Raw genomic sequence first — 16,840 nt, forward strand, 5'->3', positions numbered from 1 at the left:
CGCGAGCCTAATAAAATTCTTCCAGGGACGATTTTGAAGTCGGTGGGAACATTTAGGGACCAATGTGACCATTTACCCTATAATTATTCTTAGATGATTTGTTGCAATTTCTTCACCAATGATTCCATCTTCTTACCCTTTTAATTCTTTGACATGAAATGTCTCTCCGACATCATTCTTTGCCTTGGCAGCTCTAACGGTCTAATTTTAAAACATAATAATGGTTAACGGTCAAAAAAATGTATTGTATAACTGTAATAATAAACTTATTACAATCACCCGCGCCACGTGAGGCACAGGAAGGTTCATAAATGGCTAAAAGCATTCAATTTCCCTTTCGTCGAACTTTCTGATTTATGCACAAACACATTTTCACTGTCAATAATATCAATCATTACAGAATATAAGAGCGATCTGGGACATTAGTTTAGTTGGTAAAAACGAACCACTTCTCTTTAGAAAGTTGTATGTCTGCTTTTATTTAAGGACTGTGTAGATCAGTAATCTGTAAGTAACTCTATAAACAAACAAATGTTCCAACAACATGTGTTTGTAGTAGTGACCGGAGCCGAACCTACTCAATTTTTTATCCTTCTAATTTTTTTCTTAATTTACTGCAACATCTATCAAATCCAAAATGATGGAGACAAGACAAATCTGTGCCACCTTGACTTGGTAGATTTTGCCACATAACAACGACAGCACAAGCTGGCTGGGCCTATATATTTCTATCTTTTCTTCAAACCTTTTATCATTATACTTTGTCAAACACACGTTCACACCACACCCAGTTTCGATTTTTTGCAGCAAACAACAACAATATTAACAAATAAATATTCACAGTGCAATTGTCAATTAAGGTGGTTGTTTTGTACTGTTGTTTGCTTGATTTGGCTTCCAATTTCAGCTGCCGTGTGGGGACTTCTTCTTCATTATCATCATCTTCTCTGTGGAATTTCAACTCTTTCTCTTCATTCTCCTCTGTTTTGGATTCAATGGCTCAAGTGGGGCTTCTCTTTCTCAGAATCTAACTACAAAAAAAAGGGATTTTTGTCATTTTGTTCAGTTCAGAGAACCTGAAACTTTTGTTATAAAATTTTCTATTTGGATTAGAGGTGAGTTTCAATCTCAAGATACAATTTTTTTCACTTCAAGGCCTGCAATTGATCTTAAAAAGGTAATAGACATTTTGGGTATGTTTCCTCTTTTGGATTTGGTGCCATTTTTTACATTATTTCCCAACACACGTGGTTTCTGTTGCTATTTCTGTGATGTGTTTTGTAGTTTAAAATTGAATTGCTAGATTACTAAAATAGAGCAAAATTGACTTGCCAGACTAGGGTTTGTTCACTGAAACATATTAGGTTTCATTAGGTTAAGGAAAATTATGTCAAGGGTTATATGAAATTTGAGTTGTTAGGAAGGGGAGGGAGGGTTTAGGCATCTATGGAGTCCAATTGTGCAATGCTCATATGGTAACTCAATGCGATTTGGTTTTTTTCTTTCTAAACCAGTGAATTATTTGGAGGGTCTTCACCATTTATTAGTCTACAACCTTCAATTTATATGCCATGTTGCTTTTTAATGAGGTTTCTAAATTTTACTTCAACTTTGTGAAATTGCAGGGCTGTTACAGTTTGGTTAGAATGAAAATGAAGTGGTTTCTTCCATTCTACTATGGAGAGAAGAAGGAAGATCCTAAGAGCTTGCAATTGCCTTCATTATCGGGTCTGTCCAACATTTCTACTTATGATGAGGGTGAGGTGAAAAGAACTGGTTCTGAGTCAAGTTCCCTGGATGCCTCGAGCCATAGCACAGATTCTCTCAGGAGGAATGCATTTCCCAGTTTGTCTGAAAGACCCAGCAACCTGAGAGTATTTACAGTAGCTGAACTGAAATCAGCCACAAAGAATTTTGGTCGCTCTGTTATGCTTGGGGAGGGTGGGTTCGGGTGTGTCTACAAGGGAATGATCAAGAGTGTAGATGATCCTCCCAGAAGAACTGAAGTTGCAGTTAAACAACTTGGCAGAAGAGGAATTCAGGCACGTTTTTTTTCTTCAACATTTATTTTCCTTCATCAGGAGGTATCTTAATATGATGAGGGGTTGTCATGTATGTATAGTTATCTATCTCAGTGAGTCTATGGTAAAATGTGTTTTAGTATCATAATGCAAGTTAAAATAAGCATGATGTTATAAAGCTTCATAATTGAATTGTCACAGAAGCTGCTTCAAGTAGAGACCATAACATGTTAGTCTAATGGATGTTTTTCTTCCCAAACTTCAAGATTTTATTATATTTGCTAATCTAATACTCCTCAATAGACTTTTGTTGTAAAGTAGGATGCTCTGATTATTACAAACAGTGTCTAGTTTACTATTTAACTTCAAAATGGATACCTTACTTTTGGCTTCTAGGGGGATGAGGAGTGTGTGGGCGGTGGGCCTCGCCCATATGCATTGTGCTTCACTCTTAGTCTAGTATTATACAGTCTCAATTCGTGTACCACAAAACACAGTAACAACACCCATATACACCGCTTTCCTCTTCATATAATTTGGTGTCTACACCAAAAAGAGTGGTTCACCAATCGTTATTGAGTATTATATATATCAGGGGGACTGTTACAGTTTCCCAATCTCTCTCCACCCCCCCTCTGATTTCAATTCTTTTCCATCTTTACACGGTATCAAGAGGCTATTAGGTTTAGATCAACCCCTTCTAAGTCATCTTTCCAGACAAAAATAAATAAAAAATCGGAAAAAAACCCTCCCCGCCTCTTCAGGGAAGGTCGACCAAGGCTATTCGGGGTCAAAAAAAGTTATCAACAGCTATATCTTGGAGAAATCAGCAGAACTACGAAATTGTCATTTTTATGCGCATATGCAGTTCTTACTTCTGCATATTTAATTAATCACATGCCATCAAATATATTAATTGGTGTTGTTCTTTATTCAACCCTTTTCCTTTCTTGTTGTTTGCTTCCCCCAAGAGTATTTGGATGCATATGTTTTGTTCTTGATGTCAGGTGTCAGGTGACTAAGTTGGATCCAAAGTCTTTGAAGTGTGTTCTTTTGCTATTCTCGCAACTGTTGTTTCTCCCCAGATCTTGGTCACTATCTTGTCTCTGCTTATGTTACATTCTTTGAAGACCGCTCCTTCTCTGACACATCATCACCCTTAACTTAGACCATTACTTACCCTACTCCATTACTTACTTAACTTATATCTAGGTCTTGTTTTCAAATATTTAGTGATGTGTTTATGGAGTTTGAGCTAAGAAGAAGAGAGAGTGATTACACTAGTTTTTCAAATAAACTAACAAGGGCCGCATCTTACTAGTTGTTTATGTTGATGGTTTTGTGATATCACTGAAGGAATTAACAACTTGAAAACTTACTTTCACACCAAATTTCAGACAAAAGATCTTGGCATCCTTAAATTCTTCTTGTGCGCTGAAGTTACATACTCGAAGAATGAGATCTTTATATCACATAGGAAGTATGTTCTGGACTTGCTAGCTTAGTCTAGTTTTATGGGATCCGAAGCATGTGAGACCCCTATAGAACCAAGAATGAAACTTACACCAGAGGAAGTTCCTGTTTCTGACCCACAAAAGTATAGAAGACTAGTGGGTACGCTGAACTATTTAACTGTCACGGCTATATATTGTTTTCCCAGTGAGTGTTGTAGATTAATTTGTCCTCCCCGATAGGAAAACATAGGGAAACACTAATTCCTGTTGTTAAGTATTTGAAGAAAACTCCAGGAAAAGGTATTGTATACATGGATCATAGACATGTACAAGTAGAGGCCTTTTCGAATGTTGATTAGGCGGGGTCCCCTTTGGGTAGAAAATCCACCACATGCTATTCAATATTTTTGGTAGGAAATTTGATATCATGAAATGAAGAAGCAAAATGTGAAGGAATCGTCAGTAGCTGATTACCGGGCTATGGCTCAAACTATGTGTGGACTTATGTGGGTAGGAGAGATCTTGGGTGGACGAGAGTTGAAAGCACATCTCCGATGAAAGTGTGGTGTGATAACCAGGCTGTTATACGTATCTCACTAAATCTTGTCTTTCATGAAATGACTAAACATATTAAGGTGAATTGTCACTTCATTCGGGAGACGCATCGACATAACCTTATATTTACTTCCAACGGTAGGACAAATGACCAGCTAGCTGATGTGTTTACAAAGGCTTTGAGTCGGGTGTGTAATGGTTTGATTTGTAACAAGCTGGGCTTGATCAATATCTATGTTTCGTCATGAAGGGAAGTGTTAAGAGTTAGGATTTGAGTTAGATGCAGATTATTGATGGTGTATGTGCCTGAACTATATGTACTTGTATCTCGTACTTTGTACTACACATAGTACTTCATTCTTTAACTAATATTATATATATATATATATATATATATATATATATATGGGAGGCTACACGTAGCAGGGCATCCCATTACACTTTCTAATCTCTCTCTCTCTCTATTTTAATTATTTTCTATCTTTACTACTTGTTAACATTAAAATGTGTATGTTACTTTTGGCTTACAGGGACACAAGGAATGGGTAACTGAAGTGAATGTTCTGGGTATTGTTGAGCATCCCAATCTTGTAAAACTAGTTGGCTACTGTGCTGATGATGATGAAAGAGGAATCCAGCGGCTTCTGATTTATGAATATATGCCCAATAGAAGTGTCGAACACCATCTCTCCCCACGGTCAGAAACTCCTCTCCCATGGAGTAGGAGATTGAAAATAGCCCAAGATGCAGCTCGTGGCTTAACATATCTGCATGAGGAAATGGATTTTCAGGTATAGGCATATAGAATAACTTTCCCATTCAAGGATTTTTTGTTGTTGTGCAGCTTGTTATTCCAGTGCTAATTATGTGTGGAATATTCAGATAATTTTCAGAGATTTCAAATCTTCAAATATTCTGCTGGACGAGCACTGGAATGCAAAGTTGTCGGACTTCGGGTTAGCAAGATTGGGACCAGCTGAAGGGTTAACTCATGTCTCAACAGCGGTATGGCCATGTTTATTGATCTCTGATTTCACATATTAATCCATTGTTCACTTATGAAAAGATGTTATAAAGCAAGAAGAATTTGATATAAGAATAGTACCCGAGTCTAAAGGCATCAGTTGACGATTTTATGGGACTAAGAATTAACAGTCATGTCAAATATGTCATTATATGAATCATGGTCTAGTACTGGAAATCATAAGGCCTCTCATGGTTTCTTATGATATCTATCTTTCTAAGACTAACATACATGTTAAAAAATGAATTCATATGTGTTATGAAAAATTAGTCTAAGTTCAATGGTATTTTAACTTAGGTATTGATGCTTAATGTTACCCCTTTATAAGTAATGGCATCATGCTACCCAAACACAGTAGCCAGTAATTTATAGCTGAGATTCTTGAATCAACATACAGTTTATGTTTATATGACTGGTATGTTCATCAGGTTGTAGGAACAATGGGCTATGCAGCTCCTGAATATATTCAAACTGGGCGTCTCACCTCGAAGAGTGATGTATGGAGCTATGGTGTTTTCCTTTATGAACTCATTACTGGCAGGCGCCCTCTGGATCGAAATCGCCCCAAGGGTGAGCAGAAGCTGTTGGATTGGATAAGGCCATACCTTTCAGATGGGAAGAAATTTCAAATAATATTGGATCCAAGACTTGAGAGGAAACACATCTTCAAGTCAGCCCAAAGACTCGCGGTGATAGCTAATCGGTGCTTGGTCAGAAACCCGAAGAATCGCCCTAAGATGAGTGAAGTATTAGAAATGATGGATCAGGTTGTGAAGTCTTCAGTGAGTGCTAATCAACAGCCACCATTGAGGAGTGTTGCCTCAGCAGAAGCTTCTCCGGACACTGACATTAAGAACAAGAAAAGGACCATAGATTCAAAACCAGATTGTAATTGGTTTAGGATTTGGAGACCAAAGCTTTTGAGAACATTTTGATTACTTAGCTTTAAATGTATCAACTGTCAAGGTTATGAATTACAGGTAAAGTTTCATTATAAGAAGAATCATCTATAATTGTTAGGCTTTAAATGTATCAACTGTCAAGCTTTTGTTAATGCTATGCCGTCATAAGAAAAACTCTAACCTATTCATCTCTTTGCATATTGTTAGGGGAGATGAATGAATTCAGACTCCCTATGGCCAATAAATCGTCATGAATTCTTCAATTTAATAAGTTAAGTTTTATTTGAATTATCCATGCCATTGATTATAAAAATCTATGGTCTATAGTTGTGTAGAGGAAGTTAGAATTTCTGCTGCAGAGGATGTATGAAAATTAAAAGGGTGTAAATTTATTAGTCTAGACACACACAGACACACATTCACTCACTATAAAGAGTTCCTATCTTCTTCTTTTAATAATCCTTAATGGCAATAGCATTGGCATAAAGTTGAAAGTTCAAAAATTTATTATCATTATTGTACCAAAAAATGGCGACAATATTGATTCCTAGATGAGATTCAAACCTCTGTTCTAGTGTGGGTCGTAGTGAGCCCTCCAATTGTCTAGATCAAACACCATTCCTGCAGACAAGGGAATGGTAGATCTCTAAGCCTTGTCATTTGTTCTGTCTCTCCCCGACCCCGAGTGTGGTGTTGGGTCCTATGACAGCTTGTCGTCGACCTCTAGAGACGCCGGCCAACATGCTTCTTGAGCCGATATTTGGCGTTGATGGGATATTGGTCTGTAGGTCTAAATTAGATCATGGGGTCAGGGTGCGCTATTAAGTAGTATAACCCGACGATGATGGGTTTAGTCGTGCATCTAAGTCGTCCTATGTTGATTGTAAACTTGGCCAATGTACATGGTGTTAAACCAAATACTGAAATAGAAAGATATTTCATTACTTCAGTGATTGGCATTTTTTTTATATTACCAAGACATCTCAGACTGGCGGCTATGAGGTTAATTCTCTCGAGACTCAGACATCACATTAAGTGAGTATGTCTCTCCTAACAAATCTTTCTCCATACATGCTGCATAAGAATCGAATCCTCGACTAAATAATTAAAGAGTTCAGTTATCTACCAACTGTGTTGAGACTTGTTGATTGATTGAGATTATGATTAATGTCTAAGAAATCTTAATCTGTGAATATTTCATTGGTTACCAGAAAAATTAAAGGGTATAACCTTTATTATTCTAGTCATAATACAAGAGTAAGTTGAAACAAAAAAATACTAAGTTCATTCAAATGGTGAAACAAAACCTGGAAATTAGAGATGTTAAAGTGCATCTTCTTTAATGTGCTCATGTGAAACTGCCCCTCTAATTGTTAATCTGCATAACAATAAATAAACCCATAACTACAATACTACTACTAACTTGTTTACATTAAACTGCTCATTTAAACGTACACGCATGTATTCAGTCGTCACTTTTGGCACATTGTGTTATTTTCAACATCTGACGCTGAAGAGCACACGCACTTATTTTATATCATGAATCAACGGAGGCTTTTTTCCTTTGAATGATTGAGGGGTTGAAAATATGACAAAATTTTATGATGTAAATGGAGGAGTATTGGAGTTTAGGAATACATTTGATTGAATGGGACAGGATAAGAAATTCTTTACCACACAACTGTGGTTATAGAAATCAAACTTTGAAATCAAATAAACAAAAAATCTTCTAACAATATAATGATTTGTATACATACGTTGTATACTTGTATGTATGTCGACCACCCATGGATATAAGCGACGACACAATCAATAAAGTATACCAAAAGGAAAATTGTATTGACGTCCTCTCCAAATTATCATTATTGTATTTTCCCATGTACCAAAAAAAAAATTATCATTATTGTACGGACATCCCTTTTATTATTTTAGCCGACACTAACCACTCTCATTTTATTAGGGATATTACACTGATTTCCTCTGAAGATTATTTCATTTACCTCCCATAAGATTTATAAGTATAACACTAAATATACTTCAGTCCCTAAATTATCTAAAGTGATAAGAGTTAGAGACATAAGGTTGTGATGGATTGAGGGTGAAGGGGTTAGGGTTCAAACCCTTGTGAAAGAACTACTAATTTGCTAACATTATTACTAACAACTAATATTGACCTATAAAAAAAATAAAGATTTCTCTATTATTCTAAATAGCGTATGAAGGAAGGTGGGTCAGTACATTCAGCAAAATAGATGAGAGATTAATGTAAAAATGATAAACCTCATAAGAGGTAAGTCAATTTACCCTATTACAAAAGGGGGAAAATGACGACTTTAAATTGCTGCACTAGTCACTAATCGCCATAAAGTTGCACATTTATTTTCCTAAAATTGCCTTAAACTGCACTTATATTTTTACATTTATGCAGTTTGTGAGACCATCGAAATACATTTTAAGGATTTGTTGACTTCCTAATTTGTGACTGTAAAAAATCACTACAAATTACGATAGATATTTGTAATAATCATTTTCTATATCAAAATCCACTTTAAACCTTTGTTTGTTACGAAAGAGATAGCCAAGAGAGAAACGTCAAAGAAAGAAGTATCGAAGACTAACTTTCCACCCTTGTTTGGATCCCACCTACCATGCGAAGAGAGCAATGAGAAGGTGGGTTGAGACAATTTTTTCTCCTCTCTCCAAAGTCCAATTTGAGAAGAGATAGCATGTGGGTGTGTGTTCAACATTTTTTATTTCTATTTTCCTTATTTCTTGTAGGTTAATGGTCAAATTAGTCCCTGAGTTTGTAAGCGAATTTGATTTTAGTCTCTCTAAGGAAAAATGACGTTTAGGGCGGTCATTTTGTACAATTATTGACGTTTTTTTTACCACAATTAAACATTATTTTTCCTCAGATAGACTGATATTAAACTCGTTTACAAACTCATTAACTAATTTGACCATTAACCCTTCCTTGTACTACAAACCGCTGGAAAATAAAAAAATTGGGCTAATATGTATTTTATAAAAATTATATTTTAATTCTTTTAATTTTTATTATCTACTTTGTTTTTTCTCTCTTCTTTTTCTATTATACTAAACAACCCATAGAATCTATTATATTTCTTACATTTTTTCCACTCATCTTTTATCTTCTTTCTTTCTCTCTTCACTATTTTTTCTTCTAAACCAGATAAAACATACCTATAAGCCTTTTGGTGTTGGTCTGATATGGGCGAACCAAGTTATCATGTAATTGGGCTAACCCAATATTCTGTACTTAATGGGTCGGGTCACCCATAGTCTATTCGGACTAAAACCCAAGCTATAAATAAAAGGCACTACCCAAGCGGTAGGGGGACCTATCATTTTACGCATTTTCTTAGTTTTTCGTTACTTCGCTTGCTCTCAGTTTGATTAGCCTAAGTCTGAGGTTCCATACCGGAACATTGGCGCCCACTGTGGGGCCGAAGGAACTTTTCCTAGGCTTCATACGCAGAAACAATGGTGACACGATCTGGGGCAAACGGAGAGAGGAATCATAATCCTCCTGATGGTGTTTCTCCCGACGTTCTCCAGCGGATCATGGATGATCTCAACGATCTCCGTCAACACAACCAACAACTTCAGAATCCACTTACTGATCTCAACCAGACACATGGGCAAAGAGAGGGCGATCGAAGGATGGCGGAAACGGTAGTAGATTTCCAACCCTTCACAGAAGAAATAGCAAACACTACCGTTCCAGACAACCTGAAGACGCTTGTTTTGGATTCGTATTACGGCGATACTGATCCTAAGGACCATTTGGTGTATTTCAACACGAAGATGGTTATTGTGGGAGCATCAGATGCACTCAAATGCAAGATGCTTCCTTCAACTTTCAAGAAATCGGCAATGATTTGGTTTACCACTTTGCCTTCACGTTCAATTGTGAATTTCACAGAGTTATCGGCGAAGTTTTTGTCTAAATTTTCAACCAGCCGTGCTCAGAAGGTTACACCGGCGACATTGTTTAATGTTCGTCAAGGACCAAATGAAACTTTACAGTCATATATGGGACGATTTAATCAATTGTCTGTTCATTTGGAGGATAAGATGCCAGAAATTTGCATTGCAGCGTTTGAGTTAGGCTTAAGGCCTGGGAGTTTGAACAGCAATTTAAGCAGAAAGCCGGTAGAGACGATGACACAATTACGTGTGAGAGTTCAAGGATTTATAAGAGAGGAGCAAAGTGATCAAGTCAAGAAAAACTGCCCGAATGCGGCGTATACTGGACAACAACAACAGTTTGAGGCGAAGAAAGGAGCGGTTACCGATCAGCGTTCAAAAGGATCGGCCGAACGTGGGGATAAAGGATACAATTACAGGAACCGTTATGATAACCGTTCTCAATTTAAACATCGTGCTCAACTGTATGGGACTCGTGGGTATGGACATTCGATGACGTGGACCCGGAATCAAAATGATCGTGTAACACCTTTGGCGGTTAATTTAACCGAGGCTTTACACACGTGCTTGGAGGCGAATGTAATCCGTTTTCCCCGGCAACCAAAACAACCAACAGGCAACAACGTGGATAAGAGAAAGTGGTGTGAGTATCATAGAATTTCGGGACACGACACTGATGATTGCTTCACTTTGCGAAAGGAGATTGAAAAACTGATAAAGGCTGGATGCATGCAACATTTAGCTGGGTGAAACAATTCAAATGAGGCAGAAACTTCAACAAAGCGTGATGAAAAGGGAAAGGAGATTGATAATGATGAACAAAATAAACAGTCAGATGGAAAAGCAAAGGGGCGGATTCATTCTATATTTGGTGGGTTTCGTGGCGGAGGAACTACTAATTCAGCTCGTAAGAGGTACGTACATTCCATTAATGCTGTTTATTCTAATGATTGGGGAAGTTGGGCAGCCAATCAACCCGATATAACTTTTACTGTGCGCGATTTTGAGGGAGTTCAACCTCATGAAGACGATCCAATTGTTGTAATGTTGAGAATTGCTGATTACGAAATTGAGAGGGTACTTCTGGATCAAGGAAGCTCGGCGGATTTGATTTATGGCGACGCTTTTGAAAAATTGGGGCTAACTGAATCTGATTTGTTGCCTTATGATGGCTCTTTGGTGGGTTTTTCTGGAGAAAAAGTATTTGTTCGAGGTTATGTGGAGCTGAAGACTGTCTTTGGAGAAGGGAAAAATGCGGAGACATTTGTTATTAAGTTTTTGGTAGTAAAATGTACTTCGCCTTATAATGTACTCATTGGTAGGCCTTCACTAAACAGATTAGGTGCGATCATTTCTACACGACACTTAACAACTAAGTATCCGTTGAGCAAAGGAGGAGTTGGAATTTTAAAGGCTGATCAAGTGGTTGCCATAAAGTGTTATTCAGAAAGCTTCAAGCAGTATGGACATATGGGAAAGAAGGCAGTGAAAGAAGGGCATTGAGTATATGAGGTGAATGTAGATCAGACAGACATTAGTTTGGATCCTCGTGATGGATTCATTAAGCACAAGATGACATCAGAAGAGGAAACTAAGGCGATCCAGATTGGTGAGCGAAACTTGAAAGTTGGTGTCAATTTAACTACAAGTCAAGAGAACAGGTTGGTAAAGTTGTTATCTGAGAATATGGATTTATTCGCATGGAGTGCAAAGGATCTTCCAGGAATCGATCCGGAATTTATTTGTCACAAATTGGCTTTAAATCCCGGGGCGAAACCTATTGTTCAATTCAAAAGAAAGATGGGCGAAGAGAAGGCAGAGGCAGTGAAGGTGGAAACCAACAAGTTACTGGAAGCTGGATTCATTAGGGAGGTTAAGTATCCAACATGGTTGGCGAATGTAGTAATGGTGAAGAAGGCTAATGGAAAGTGGCGAATGTGCACAGATTATACAGACTTAAACAAGCATTGTCCTAAGGATTCTTATCCTTTACCGAATATTGATAAGCTTGTGGATAGGGCGTCTGGATTCGGAATGCTTAGCCTCATGGATGCATATTCAGGGTATCATCAGATAAGAATGTACCAGCCAGACGAAGAGAAGACAGCTTTTATGACGAATCAGGCGAACTATTGCTATCAGACTATGTCGTTTGGGCTGAAGAATGCGGGAGCAACATACCAGAGGTTGATGGATAAGGTGTTTGACAAGCAGGTGGGGCGGAACATGGAGATTTATGTGGATGACATGGTGGTCAAGTCAGAGGAAATAATGGCACACTGTTCTGATCTTGAAGAGGCGTTTGGCGAGTTAAGAAAGCATAACATGAGACTTAACCCAGAAAAATGTTCGTTTGGGATTCAAAGCGGGAAATTCTTGGGCTTCATGATCACAAAGAGAGGAATTGAGGCAAATCCTGATAAGTGTAGGGCGATGATATGCAGAGTCCAACCTCAGTTAAAGATGTGCAGAAATTAACAGGAAGGATAGCAGCTTTGTCCAGGTTTCTTCCGTGTTCTGGGGAAAAATCAGCACCATTTTTTCAATGTTTAAGGAAGAACAAAACTTTTCAGTGGACTGAAGAATGTGAAAGGGCGTTCAAAAGCTTGAAGGATCATTTGTCCAGCCCGCTAATTTTAGCCAAACCAATTCTAGGTATTTCACTGTCAATGTTTATTTCCATATCTGATAATGCAGTTAGTTCAGTTTTGTTGCAAGAGAATAAAGATGATTTGAGGATCATATATTTTGTGAGTCACGCTCTTCAAGGAGCTGAGGTTAGATACCAAAAAATTGAGAAGGCTGCATTAGCTTTAATTATATCCGCCAGGAAATTAAGACCTTATTTTCAAGGCTTTCCAATTGTGGTAAAAACTGACCACTTCGCCAAGTTTTGCAAAAGCCTGATTTGGCCGGAAGAATGGTCTCCTGGGCTGTTGAATTGTCGGAATTTGGAATCACTTTTAAAAGGAAATGTCTGGTTAAAGCACAGGTATTGGTGGATTTTGTCAATGAAATGTCTTCCAGTGAGAAAACTATGGAAGTTGGAGAATGGAGTTTGTCCGTGGATGGTTCATCCAATGTCAAGGGTAGTGGAGCCGGAATAATTCTAGAAGGACCAATAGGCGTGACAGTTGAACAGTCACTTAAGTTTGACTTCAAAGCAAGTAATAATCAGGCAGAGTATGAAGCTATAATTGCAGGTTTGAAGTTGGCGACCGAGATGGGAGTAAAGAGCATAATGATTAAAACAGATTCTCAGATAGTCTCCAGGCAAATTCAGGGTGAATATCAGGCGAAGGATGCACAACTGGCTAAGTATTTTCTGAAAGCTCAAGGGTTGATAAAGCATATAGGCAAAGTGCAGGTCAATTATGTTCCGAGGGAGGAGAATACAAGGGCGGATATTCTGTCGAAGTTAGCAAGCACCAAGAAGTCGGGGAACAATAAGTCAGCCATCCAGGAGGTTTTGAACAGCCCAAGCATTGAAGAGGATGAGACAATGATGGTGTTGACTGTAGCGGATTCAGATTGGATGGGGTGTATCAAAAAGTGTTTGGAAGCAGAAGGCTCTGATTTGCTGAAATTTTCTAAGGACCAAGTTCGTGAGGCAAGTCATTACACATTGCTAGGCGAACAGTTGTATTGAAGAGGGATTGGAGTTCCTTTGTTGAGATGTGTCCCTAAAGATGAGGCGAAAAGAATTATGTTTGAAGTTCATGAGGGCGTGTGTGCAAGTCATGTAGGAGGCAGATCTTTGGCGGCGAAAGTGCTCAGAGCAGGATTCTATTGGCCAACTTTAAGAGGGGACTGTATGGACTATGTGAAGAAGTGCGAAAAATGTCAAATTTATGCAGATTTACATAGGGCGCCACCTGAAGCTCTTAGCTCAATGAGTTCATCATGGCCGTTTGCAATGTGGGGAGTGGATATCCTGGGACCGTTTACTCCAGCAGGTTCTCAGATTAGATTTGTTTTGGTTGCGGTAGACTACTTCACTAAGTGGATCGAGGCGGAATCGATGGCGAAGATAACAGCAGAAAAAGTCAGAAAATTTTATTGGAGAAAATTGATTTGCAGGTTTGGCGTACCAGCAACTATCATCTCAGATAATGGAACACAGTTTACTAGCAGGAGTGTGAAGAATTTTTGTGCAGAAATGGGAATTGAAATGCGCTTCACCTCAGTGGAGCATCCTCAGACAAATGGTCAGGTAGAGTCAGCAAATAAAGTCATTCTCAATGGAATTAAGAAGCGGCTAGGCGAAGCTAAAGGATTGTGGGCTGAGGAGTTGATCACAGTGATTTGGGCTTACAACACTACCACTCAATCCACTACTGGCGAATCACCTTTCAAGTTGACTTATGGGGTAGATGCTATGATCCCAGTAGAGTTGCAAGATGTAACTTTCAGGGTGACGACTTATAATGAAAACCAGAATGAAATGAATAGATTGGTTAATCTCAATTTGGCAGAGGAAATGCAAGCAGAAGTTCGTTTGAGGAAAGCTGTGGTAAAACAGAGATCTGAAAGGCGATACAATTCCAGAGTGGTTCCGAGGCAAATGAAAGTTGGTGATTTGGTGCTGCGTTGAAAGGCAAAGGGACCTGATGATTCGAAGTTATCACCTAATTGGGAAGGACCGTACAGGATTCTTCGAGAGCTTGGTCAAGGGGCTTATCTTTTGGAGGAATTATCAGGGTGAAGGGTTCCAAGGGCTTGGAACGCACAACACCTCCGCTATTACTACAGCTGATTCGCCATTTGTGTTCTGTACAGTTTGTGTGTTTGTTAAGTTTGTAGCAGTATGTTGTGTTCAAGACTATGTTGGTTTTCAGTGTGTTGTTTAAGACTCTGTTATGTGTGTAAGACTTAGTGGGATGCACTCTTTTCTCTACCCCAGGCGGGAGAGTTTTTAACAAGGCATAACCTTTAAAAATGTTCATGTGTGCAACATTTTTCATTTTTGTTTTTTTGATTGGAAACATATCAACTTAGGTCTATCAATTGGGCGATGCCAGGCAATTGAGAAAGAGTAAGACTCTTAAAACTAGAGCATTTGACCACGAATTCATAAGCACAGCCTTAAGTTGGATTAAGCTTGTCCAAATTAAGCACAAGTCTCCACGCGAGCAAAATGATTGAATCAAAATGAGAATTTTCGATTCAACATATAACTAAGTTCAAATGAAATTTTTTGACTAAGTTAAAATTACAAAGGCCTTATGATTCCAATAGAAGTTGATTACTTAGAGATTTCTCTAGAAATTTCATAAACTTGCTTATGCAATTTCCCATTATACATGAATAGTATACTGGGCGAAGTGAATCAAATGATTTACCATTATGTCGAAGTTACACGATTTTCAGATTGGGCGAAGAAAGTAAAAGCAAGTCCAGAGTAAAGGTTAGTGAATTGTAATGCTTTTGGTTTAATATTAATTTAGTCATTAGCCTTGAAGCGTTGGAATATGTGGTAAGTAACTTAGAGTATTTTATGTTTCATGTGTTCCAGTATCAGAATAAGAGTTATAAGTGAAAGTATGACTAGGCAAAGCGAGTATAGTCATAGATTTCATAGATAAGATTTTAAGTTATGAAGGTTAAGATTTTTTAGCGAGATAAGAGTTAGTGTGAAGAATGTTCTGTTAGGACGAAAGCTGAGGTAGAAGTTTAGATTTGGATTCGATCAAAAGTATTAAGTTAAAAGTCAAAAGCGATAAGGTAGTAAACTGGGAAAAACATATTTCATTAATTAACGGGCGGAGCATTACATAAGGGCTCATAAGAATTACATATTAAGCAAAGTACTAAGGGCTGAAACAAACAAGCAAGAAACTTAAATACTAAAACATTTAAAGACTTAGATATTTAAAACACTTAAGTTCAAGATGTTTCTCCTTCGCCTTCTTTTCCTTGAGTGTCGCCCCCATTGTTCTTTTCCTCTTCATTCTTGTCTTCTTCTTCTTCTTCTTCTTCTTCTTCTTCTTCTTCTTCTTCTTCCCCTTCGGCATTATCGGGACTGATCAATTTGCCATCAACAATCCTCGCATAAGGATCGGAACCAACAAGATTGATAGAAATATTAGGATTAAGAAGAAGGATTTGTTCTTTAGCCTTGGCAAAACCAACCTCAAGTTGGTCAAGTACAGAGTTCTTCAGTTCTGAAATCTCAGAGTGTAGTTTGGAGTTTTCAGTTTTCAATTCAGAGTTTGCAGAAGTCAATTCTGTAATTTCCGCCTTAGCTTTCACGATTTCTTCACTTTGGGATCGATGGGTAGTGCACATTTCTTCCAGATTCTTTTGTAGATTCGCCTTCTCTGAGGTCAGATATGCAACTTTCTTCTCGTTAACTTTGTTAGTATTGTCCACGAGTTTCATTGTGGCTTTCAACTTGTTGATTTCTTTTTCCTTTTCTTCAAGCTGTTTGGCAGCAGCAATCCCATCAAAACCAGCAGTTTCAAGATCCACCATTTTGGAAATGGCGGCGATTTCCAAACCCTTAGTCATAATGGCATGGCAGGCTTCTTTAAGCCCAATTTTTCGTATTTTTTCACGGTCCGCCTCGAAGACTAGGTTAGTTTCCACCAGGGTGTTGAAGTCAATCTTAGAATCCCACAGCGAAGTGACTTCTTCAGAAGTCAGTTCTTCAAACTCCTTAAGCAAGTTTTTCCATGACGAAGGCGGGGCACTTGAGGAACAATTTTTGTTGGCAGCATTTGGGGAATGGGTTTTCACCATAAATTTCTCCATGGAGGATTGGTTGACATTCTTTCCTTTGTTTGGGTCTGACACGTCAGTTTTCCTCTTTTTATTTTGTGGGCGATTGGATTCAGTGCCCGAGTGACTTCCATCAGTCTCAGTCAAAGCTTTGGCTGGGTTTCTTTTCTCCCTGGCCGCCTGTTGCTCGCGGCGAAAACGCAAAAGATCTTC

The 16,840-nt window shown here is 38.2% G+C and overlaps 2 protein-coding genes across 3 annotated transcripts; both read left to right on the top strand.

Annotated features, from left to right (window-relative positions):
- The first annotated feature begins 752 nt into the window (after positions 1–752).
- LOC130717488 (serine/threonine-protein kinase PCRK1-like) lies at positions 753–6,148 on the top strand. 2 transcript variants are annotated; one of them, XM_057567729.1, is made up of 5 exons: positions 753–1,177; positions 1,626–2,042; positions 4,561–4,821; positions 4,913–5,035; positions 5,483–6,148. In XM_057567729.1, the coding sequence occupies exons 2-5, from the start codon at positions 1,647–1,649 to the stop codon at positions 5,987–5,989; spliced, it is 1,287 nt and encodes a 428-aa protein (XP_057423712.1). In that variant the 5' UTR covers positions 753–1,177; positions 1,626–1,646; the 3' UTR covers positions 5,990–6,148. The 2 variants fall into 2 exon arrangements, with proteins under 2 accessions (XP_057423712.1, XP_057423711.1); XM_057567728.1 differs by having other exon boundaries at positions 753–1,115.
- A 3,312-nt stretch (positions 6,149–9,460) lies between these two features.
- On the top strand, positions 9,461–10,657 carry LOC130719093 (uncharacterized). The gene has a single exon (XM_057569737.1). The coding sequence runs from the start codon at positions 9,461–9,463 to the stop codon at positions 10,655–10,657; it is 1,197 nt and encodes a 398-aa protein (XP_057425720.1).
- Positions 10,658–16,840: the final 6,183 nt, after the last annotated feature.

Source organism: Lotus japonicus, chromosome 5, assembly GCF_012489685.1.
Source record: "Lotus japonicus ecotype B-129 chromosome 5, LjGifu_v1.2".
Taxonomy (NCBI): domain Eukaryota; kingdom Viridiplantae; phylum Streptophyta; class Magnoliopsida; order Fabales; family Fabaceae; genus Lotus; species Lotus japonicus.

Coding starts and splice junctions, on each gene's coding strand:
- LOC130717488 (XM_057567729.1), top strand. CDS start 1,647: ATGAAAATGAAGTGGTTTCTTCCATTCTACTATGGAGAGAAGAAGGAA. Junction 2,043..4,560: donor TTGGCAGAAGAGGAATTCAG/GCACGTTTTTTT, acceptor TTTGGCTTACAG/GGACACAAGGAATGGGTAAC. Junction 4,822..4,912: donor ATGAGGAAATGGATTTTCAG/GTATAGGCATAT, acceptor TGGAATATTCAG/ATAATTTTCAGAGATTTCAA.
- LOC130719093 (XM_057569737.1), top strand. CDS start 9,461: ATGGTGACACGATCTGGGGCAAACGGAGAGAGGAATCATAATCCTCCT.